At 40.4% G+C, this 10000-nt stretch overlaps 1 protein-coding gene across 1 annotated transcript in view; it reads left to right on the top strand.

The window, feature by feature from the left end:
• Positions 1 to 8984: 8984 nt before the first annotated feature.
• LOC138036410 (uncharacterized) overlaps positions 8985 to 10000 on the top strand; it is a 12039-nt gene continuing 11023 nt past the window's right edge. The window contains exons 1-2 of the mRNA XM_068882711.1: positions 8985 to 9513; positions 9777 to 9907. Coding sequence (XP_068738812.1) covers positions 9248 to 9513; positions 9777 to 9907 — 397 coding nt within the window. The 5' untranslated portion in view covers positions 8985 to 9247. The remainder of the gene's footprint in view (positions 9514 to 9776; positions 9908 to 10000) is intronic.

The raw sequence follows: 10000 nt of genomic DNA, 5'->3' as shown, positions 1-10000 counted from the left end.
CTATTGCGTTAAGAACTTGTGAAAAACAATTAACTCGCTGAGGTTTTAAGCATGTTCTGTTTTGGTTACGTCATTTACCAAATTTGTTTGTTTGTGGAACCAGACTAAGACACGTTAAATAGAACACACAAGAGAAATGAATATTTTAAGGGGTCCATAGTAAAAGTTCGTTAGTTAAGAACCACCCCCTTTTATTCACGCGTCTGCTTGCTTTTGAAGTGCGCACCACTCTTTCGTCGAAACGATAAACTCTTGTTTCTGTTCAATCTTTAATCTAACATTTAAGTGGTCTCTCTTCCTAGATATCATCATGATTTTGCCGATCAGCACCAGTAATAACGACTTTTGGCAGCTCATTAAAACATGTGCAGTCCCTAGAAGGTCTGATTTTCCAAATTTAAAGCAACCACTATAGTTTCATTGAAATTTTCAGTTTGCATAGGAGAGTTAAAGTTCCAAGCTTCTCGCACTTCCTCTAAATCACAAAATGACCTAATAAAACAACTCCCCGTTGTCCGATAGAGTCTCGGTCAAATCCGCCCCACATAGGCCTACTCATTCTGAGCGACTCAAACATAAGCCGAGCTATTGAAGGTAAAGAATACTAATTAGCATGAACACCAGGGTCCGGTTGCTCGAAGCCTGGTTAGTGCTAACCGTTGGTTAACAGATATCAAAACCTATTGGTTTCCATGGTATTTAACAACGGTTAGCGCTAACCATGCTTCCAGCCTGTCGTTTAAGTGTATGCAATGCCAAGGAAAGCCTTCTTATACTCACCTCGGTCAGGCTCTTGAGGCCTGGTTGGGCTTGAGTCGCTTATGCATGTGAATCGTAAGCGCTTGTGCACTGTAACCCGTCCGGCGAGCCCTTACTTAGAAATGAATGAAGGAAGCGGCAATCGTTCAGCAGTGGGCTTTGGTGTTATGAGTGAGTCTTACGAACAGTGGAACTTTCGTGTAAACCAACGAGGCAGGTTTTGGGATGACACTTTTAACGCGTTCTTTTCCTCGTGTTAACAGCCAAGGAGTCATAAATGGCAGCAAGTTCCTGTCATATTCTCAAAATCCCCCTTGGCCTTGTAGGAAAATCATAGAGCGACCGTCGAAAAGTAGAAAGGTGTCCCTCACTTTATTGTAAAGAGACATTACGTGAGAGAGGAAATTGTCGTTGAAAAGAATAAACGATTTCCATAAGTCGACTAGTACTGATTACACCAGTTAAATCTCTTTTTCTTCACAGTCCTGGCCTTAATATACATCATAAACCAGTTCGAAAGTTTGCACCATCCGGTGAGGGTACCATACACCACACCCTTTTAAAAAGTAAAATGCTTGCCTGAAGGTTGGTTTGGGACAGGTAAAAGATAGCATAAAAATACTGATCTTATTTCATATTCGCGACAATGCCGAAGTTACAGTCCCCTGAAAAAGGCAATTCGTTTTTTTACATGGAAATGGAAGTAAAGACAGGCGTCTATGGCCATAAATGTCGTGGTCACTGCCACCAGCAAATTATTGGACTTACTGGGATATTGCTCTTTTAGGTCTCGATGTATGGCGCTGTTTCGATGTATGCACCCAAAAATCGGGTTACAAGTGTCGCAGCTCGTTCGTTGTTGTTGTGACCTCAGTTCTCCTAAACACGACCCAAAGTCAGGAGCACCCAACGTCAATTTTCTAAAAATATCTGTGCGGAAGACAACTTGAGATCTAGAGTTTTCGGGACATTTGTTGTACAACTTTTTGCTTGCCTGCCTGTCCTAGGATTTTCGAACATCTAAAAAACGGTATAATTGCCCATTGTCACCTAGAAGTTTCGGGAGCGTTTTTTTCTGGCTGAAATTTTCGAAAAGGTAAGTTTTGATCCCTAAAGGTTTCGGGTCACTAGACTTTCAGCTAGGAAGTCCGAACAGATGAAAAACTTTTAACTTCTACCATTTTAATACCAAAATTCGTTTAACAATGCTATGTTTAAGTGGTTTTGAACTATATTCTCGTTGGGTGCCCCTGCAAAGTAATCTTGCCCGAGAAAAACCTAACTTCGTTAAAGCTTTCGGTTAAAAGTTTCAATGTTAAACCCATACATATAACGCGCCAAAATCACTTTTTTTTTCAGTTTCAAAGTTTTGAAGAAGTAACCGTAGACAATCTTCCTGTGTACGTTGGATCAGTGGCTTGATCTGATCGGCGTAGTTACAAGTTGAGCAGCTACATATTTTGAGCAAGAGCCAATACAACGTAGATTTGATTTTAATGGTGTACTGTATTTCGGCTGGCCAAACCAGCCTTCTTTAGGTACAATAGGGCCGTTTTATAAGAGAGAAAATAAGCCGCGGCTTACATAAGACGCAAACAGCCCCGTATAAATGGTACAAAATCTACGTTCACGGCTTTCTCAACAAGCCGCGGCTTATCCTGGCCTGGGAGTTTACACTCGTGTAAATAGTTCCTTTCGCGTATCATGTACGCCGCGGCCAGAGTAAGCTTATTTTCTCTCGTATAAACGGCCCTAATGAGAGTTAAGTACAATGACAGTCAGGTACAACTCTCATTGTACCTGAAGAAGGGTGGTTTGGCCAGCCGAAATGTAGTACACCACTAAAATGAAATCTACGTTATTTCGGCTCCAGAATATTTAGCTTCTTTCTTCGAGTATCGGTACAACAACTATCAGGTACAGACATTGAAACGCATTAGGCAATTAAAATGCAACGTTACGCAAGGGAAAGAGCAGGAAAATTGGAACCTACAAGATGAAAAATGATAAAAGAATGTCCAGCGCTTTTCGCTTGGCACGATTTGTCCTCAACACGTAAGAAACTGGAATGGTTTTATTTTTTTCAAAAAAGTCAACCTACAATGTAAATTACTGGGAGAAACATATTGAGGAGATGAAAATTAGACTAGAATTTCAGAAATGTGAAATGATAGTGTTTAAGGAGGGTGGGGTTGAAGTGACGGGGAATGTAATCTAAAACAGTAAAATAGGATTAAAAACGGCATCGCTAAATGGAGGTTGAGTGCCCCGATATCCAGGAGCTTCCACTATTGGCAGGCAGCTCCGAGTAGTTGAGACTGCTGCCATGGCTGGCAAATCCTGGCAACCCAGCCACGAGCTCCCACGCAGAAGGGAAGAAGGCCACCCGTCGCACTGATACAGTATATATACAGTGGAAAAAAGGAGAGGGGAAGCGGGGGGAGGGGAGAGGAACAACCCAGAATTGACTATGCTCGAACGTAGAATGGTGCTACAACAAACAAGACGCACATGTGGACAACAAAAGACCGCTGACTGCATAGGCTGGCTCCACGCATGCACTGCCGCAGGTGCATGAACAAACAACGCAAAAAGCTAAAGAAATAGGCCATTTCCGAGTTCATATCTGCCTCCTCTTCAAAGCGAGTCTAAATGCGAAATTTTTGTGATGGTAATTAGTTATACTTTACATATGAATGAAACTTAATAGTCATAACAAAAACTTCGCACTAAGGCTCGCCGTGAAGAGGAGGTAGACATGAACTCGGAAACGGCCTATTATCAGTGTACGGCGTCAGTTCAGATAACGTGGCTTAGTTTCGATTGTATCTGGAGGAGCGAAGACAGTTTGTAAAACTGGGGCATATGACATATGAGCCGAAACCTGTCAGGCCAGGGGTACCGCAGTTCCAGTTCTATTTCTCCTATTTGTGAATATGCCTCAACATTTGAACAACTCCACTATTGATATATATGCCGACGGTACCACCCTGCCCTTGAGTGCAAACTGGAATACATGTAATATCACTTCCTTAACTCAAGCTCTTTCTAGTGACCTTTAAAATGTTGAGAAATGGTCAACGGAAACCAAAATGTACATCAAAATCGAGAAGACTACAGGGTTACTTGTTACGGGAAGAAGGATTCAACATGAGCTTAGTGAGGAAACAAAAAGCTTAAGTCTATGCCTTGACGGCACAAATATCGACCAATTATCGCATCATAAAATAATTATTGGGTTAAATCATTGATAAAGATCTACGTTTTTAAGCACACATCGATGAATTATGTAAAATACTGTCAAAACGACTTGGACTTGTGAGGCATTTTACCCCTTATCTTAAACAAAAGCACAAGTTAATTTTTTATGTCGCTGTTATAAAGTCAGTTATGTTGTACCTCAGTCCAATTTGGTCATCTTGTAGCAAGGAATTGCTAGACAGAGGCTTATGGATGCAGAAGAGAGCTGCGCGCATTATATTGGACGCCAAAAGAACAACACACACATTAACTATGTTTAATGAACTGAACTGGACTCCATTCTTTATCGAGGCATATTTAAATAGATGTTCTATAGCCTTCAAGAGACTCGGGGCACAACTCCAAATTATATCAATTCTATATTAAAGACAATTCTGAGTTTCATAACCGATCCAATCCTTTTCCAAATTTTTTTTTCATTGTCCTGTTTTTAAGAAAGACACAGGAGGCCGTACTTTCAACATACGAAAAATTAGAAATTGGAACGAGCTGTCTTGTGACCGAAAGAGGAAGAAAGATGTTAAATCGTTTAAACGGAAAACGGCTATGAATGTAATTGCGAGGCAAAGAGAGCCAGAAAAATTGACTATATTTTAAGTAGTTAACTAGCTTTTTTTAAGCAGGTCTGTTAAATAACTTGTTTTAGATAGTGAATAGTTTTTAAATAAGATGCTAGATAGTTCTTAAATATTTTTTTTTGCCTTTTTTTATGTGTCAAAAGTTGTAATATTAATTTTGATTTTATGTTTTATACAGGGCCACACGTTTACCGGTTCTTCATAACCGCCACGTTTTTACCTAACTGCCACGTTTTTACCCTCTTTAAATAACGGCGTTACTTAGTTTCTTAATAGAGGGGGACATTGGGGTGTATTAGAAACCGCAAAACTGAAGAAAAAATCATCCAAAACCGCAAAAAAAATTCCCGAAAACCGCACACAAAACCGTCAAAAAAACGATACAATGGTGACAAGTGCGGCATACAGAGCAAAATACGCTAAATTTTATTTCATCAAAGTATTTGTGAATGTCATGGACTTGTCTAAAGCCTCCATATCTTTTAGTATCTGCTAAAATCATAGGCTTGATTTTTGCCGCTCTCTCGAGCCCAAATATGGTCAAGTATGGTAATAAACAGATACGTACTTAAAACAGGAGTCGAATATTGAACCTCACCGCCTCCGGGGGGGACTCCCACATAAAAAGGCGAGGGATTCTCGTCGGAAATGTTACATTGAACCCTTAATTAAAGGAGACCAATCTGGCGTGGCCCAGGCGTTTTTTGACCCCTAAAAGAGACCATATTATCCTTAACACAGAACAATAAAAAATAAAAATAAAAAAAAAAAGCGACTTCTAATGATGGCAAAGACATTATCATCTAATACTTTCGCCTGCGTGAAGAAATTTGAAAGTGTAAATATACACTTTTATATTTCTTCGCGCGCAACCCTAAGGAGATTTTCATTGCGTTTTGCCCAAAACACCCTACGTGAGATCAAAATCCGAAATTTACACCCCTAAGAGAGACGACGAACATCCCTCCCCTTTTTATATGGGGGTCTTCTCACCCCCTTACTTTGTTGTCCATACCGCGACGTTGCACCAAAGAGACAATTCGTCGATGTCCCTAATTCATCTCAGCTGACCCTGGGAGTTGTTGTCATCTGCAATGACTTCGTCACTACATTTATCAAATTCTAGCTGGCCTTTCTCAGAGTCACCAGCTTCTCACTCATTTCATGCTCGTTCAGATCTTCATCTTTTGGCGTTTCGCGGCTATAGAGTGTTTTCATGTGACGACTCCGGGAATTGAGCTCTATTATCACTCAAACGTTTTCTTTTGTTTTGGAGGAAAAACAAGGTTACTAATCACGTGAGGGAAAACAGGCATCTTGTACCCTATGGGACCTTACATTCTATTTATCGGGCCCTAGTAAAACCTCATTTCAACCACTGCAATATTCTTTCGGAAAACTGTGGAGTAACTTTGCAGGACAAACTGCAAAAACTACAAAACAGAGCAGCCCGTGTCTTGACCTATTCTAACTATGACGCTCATGTCAACAATTTATTTCAACTCTTAAGATGGAAATCCCTAGTCTCTCAAAGGCAAATTGAAAGAGCAACAATGGTATTTACGTCCCTACAGGGACTAGCACCTGGCTCGAAAATTGTCCATCGCGATTCTGGTTATTGTTTGAGAGACTCTGTGAATAAGGTAAATGTTCCGCAACCGCGCACAAACTACTACAAAAAACAGCTTTAGCTATTTAGAGGCGCAGTTTTGTGGAACATTTTGCCATTAGAGCTAAGGAAAGCAGAGTCCCTCAATCAATTCAAACGACTGATTAAAGAGGTTATCTAAGCCATTATTCTAAACACGGTATTCATGGAAAGCAGCTTTTATTGTATGATATTGAGTAAGATAGTTAATGTAGTTTACATAGTCCTATCTTTAAATTTTTAATTGTACATATTTTGTTTATATTGCTGATGAATTGCACCGTGGTTAAATAAAGAGTAAATAAATAAATAATACTATGATCGAGATCAATTGCCGCTCAAATCTAAGAAAAACCGGAACCCAAATAGGACAAAATAGAAAAACCCAAAACCACATCGTATAACAAAACCGAAAAACCGCTCGTATTTTTTACACAAAAAACAAAAACCGAAAAACCGATCTAAAAAATAGCCAAAACCGCAAAACCGAAAATCCCAATGTCCCCCTCTTCATAGACAACGCTGTACGAATCAAGACAGCACTCGGGTCAACAAGGAAAAACAATTCCTCTGACGCTTGGGGTAATCGATTCGTAATCTTTCCTGGCAGAGTTGATAGGCGGGATTAGCAAAAATCTGGACTTATTACTGGGTTGCCCAATCAGAATATGAGTGGGAACCTGTCACTCCCCTGCTAAGTATTGTCTTTGTGAGTAGTCTTGATAGGCTTCAAGGGCCAAATGTGAAAGTTTTATCCGGTGGACACAGAAGAATATTTAATTAACCTGCAAATATCAGGATTTGAAGTGGGAGATTACAAGAATGTGCAGTGTAAAAACCGTGTGGGGTGTAGTACCGGTTGTTGTAGGGGCTCTTGGAAATGTTACTCAAACTTGTACAATGGATTGAAAAATTGCACCCTACTGGCAGAGCCTTTCTTTTGGGTACTCAATTAGGGCGTTATCGAGAAAAACTCTGCATGAATAGAGTAAGATCTTTATTAAGCATGCGCTGCTTGTTACCAGGATACAATATCGAAACCAGGCCTAAGTGCTTGGCTTCAAGCAGATCTTACCGCCATCGTGATTTTTCGTTGAATAGAGAGGGAGGAGTTCAATTACAACCATGGTTTTATAACTAAAAGGATGCTCGCACTAGAAAAAAAACTGGTTTGACGAGAGAAAACAAGGTTGACTAGTCCAGAAACTCGGCCTGCGACGGCTTCAAAGAGTTGACGCGATTCAGGCAGAGCCGCCTTTTCTCCTCCTCTGTACAGAAAAAGAAAAAAAAGAGGCTCTGCTTGCAGGGTGGAAAAATTGGGGATTAGGGAAATAAATTGACTGTTGCCGTGTTAAATATTTTCCTTCTTCAGTGAGTGTTCTGAATGAAAATCCCATCAACTAGTTATCAGAGGGTCGTATGTAAGACCTATTGTGAGAACTCTGCTTTCTTTTTCCTTGGTTTGCCTGTGACATGCTGAAAATACATCTTTAAAAAATCCCCTAGTTGTTGATATGAAAATATCTCGAGCCGAAACAACAAGGCCTTTAAGTTACAAGTCATCAAGTAAATATTTGGCCTCTATGGTCAGAAACCCAAGATTAGATGGGCTCGTGAAATGGCCTGGGAGCCAAAAGACTTGGATCAAGAGACGGCAACGTCACAGCATCCAGCGGTATCCTGCAACAGTGTACTTCATTGCACTTTAAATCTGAAGCGATGAACATGGCACATTCAGAGGAAACTTACGAGCAACAAACTGAAGCAGTTTTGAGATTTGGCCTTTCTCCACCAACATCGACTCACTTCCTGCCCAACTAATAGCTTTAACCTTTAACAAAAATTGTAATTGCTTCTAGCTTACCTGTATAGAAGAAGTGACTGCATATGTTGTACAACGATGATATCTTTTGTTTAGGACTGAATTTTAATATATCGAACGCGGAATTACCCCACCCACCATTACCCTATGTCCCTATGTTTGGCTCCTTTTGTAACAAGTACAACCAGGAAAACCAGTCCACGCTCACAGAGTCTAGTTTACAACAATTAACTCAGAATTCGCGGGAACTCCATTTTTTTTGTTTTGTTTCTATTAAAACAACACGTTGTACCAACACCGTCACTCTTTTGAATGCATAGCATATAAGTTCATATGGAAACCAGAAACTGTCCTCTATTAGCCTGCTTAGCGGGCGGGATTTTTTTTGCATGATTATTTAATGGTGACAATATTTCAGTGCGTGATTAAATAAATGAAACAAGTGGCAGTAAATCGATGGTTACTTCGTTGTTTTGGCCGCGAGCTAAGAAATGACTTGTCCACATTCCAGTCGCGGCCAACTCGCAGCCAAAACCAGCGTACTCGCGAGTGTTTAATGTAACCCTGCTATAAAATATCCCGCCAGCCACGCAGGCAAGTGCTCTATGGGCGGCCAACACCGCCCAAAAGACCAGATCTTGAAATGGCACAGAACAAACAGAATTGGTTTAGTGATGGTTTGCATAACGAAATAACTTGAAATGAAGTTGTCGAAATACAGAAAGTTAAGTGTTCAAAATTGAAAATTGAAATGGTTTAGATTGTTTTGTAATGTCTCACGACTGTGGTTCCCATGGGATTAAACTATTAAGAACCGGTCAAACGTTTATTTGGTATGAGTACGTATCGTTTTTCAATTAGACTAAATGACAAGACGACTCTCTCAGTTTCCCTCAAGATGACGAAAAAGCAACGATATTGACTTTAAAGACAGCGATTGTTCCTTTGGTCTCCAAAATGACGTGGAGCTAGAGCTTTTTCAGGAACTTACGTTCCTCTTGACAAAAGATCCAAAGCTTTAGCAGACACATGTCGACTGCACAACATATGAAAAACCGGATGCTGTATGCCCCTTGGGGATAAAAACCGGTCAAACTTTTAAGCAATAAACAATGGGGTAAGGATCATTTTTCAATTACAAAGAGTGAATGATACGTTGCTGATCTCTCTTCCTCCACGATGGCTACAAGAAACGTTAGCGAGTCTAGTGATAGCGATGTTGCTCCTCGTCCCTCTCCCAAACGACACGGATCTAGAGCTTTTTCAAGGACTTTTGTTCATCTTGAGAATAGATCAAAAGCTATGCCAACCAGACGCGAGTTCAGCCGCCTCGAAGCTGCAGGAAGAGTGAAGCAGATCGCCTTCACAAAAAACCACGCGGCTGCCGATATAGAAAGGTTGCTATTGTTTCACTTTCCATGCTTAGTAGATCTGGACCTTACTCGGTAAGTTTAGAATTTGTGTGATTTCTCTGCGGATTTTATAGTGGGTCGCAAGACCTGAGGGCAACCCTCCTACATTAACGAATTTAAAAAATTCCGCCAGCAATGCGTTTGCAAATCACAACACAAAGTACATGTAGTTATATGGCCGGCAAAAAGTAGTTTGATCAAACACTGATTATCATGTATAACAGTAAGTTGAACCAACGGTGCAACATTTCTGTTATATTTTCAAGATATTTGTTTGATTTTTTTCGTTTAAACAGTTTACGATTCATAACGTCTTACGACAAGGGCCATGCGATGAGCGTTGTATTTCGCCACATCCCCAGTGGAGAGGAAATAATGGCTCAGTTCACACAGGGTCCCAAACAAAAAGTTTACATTTATTGGAAAGGTATGGTAACTATAGGTAGTTGGGGATCCGCCTGAGAAACGTGTTATTTGATAAGCTCCGTTCAATAATTTAAAGTAGTTTTAGCCAAAGAAG

This window comes from Montipora capricornis, unplaced genomic scaffold (genome assembly GCF_036669925.1).
Source record: "Montipora capricornis isolate CH-2021 unplaced genomic scaffold, ASM3666992v2 scaffold_484, whole genome shotgun sequence".
NCBI lineage: Eukaryota > Metazoa > Cnidaria > Anthozoa > Scleractinia > Acroporidae > Montipora > Montipora capricornis.
The sequence above is the reverse complement of the archived record's forward strand: the minus strand, read 5'-3'. Positions and strand labels throughout refer to the sequence as shown.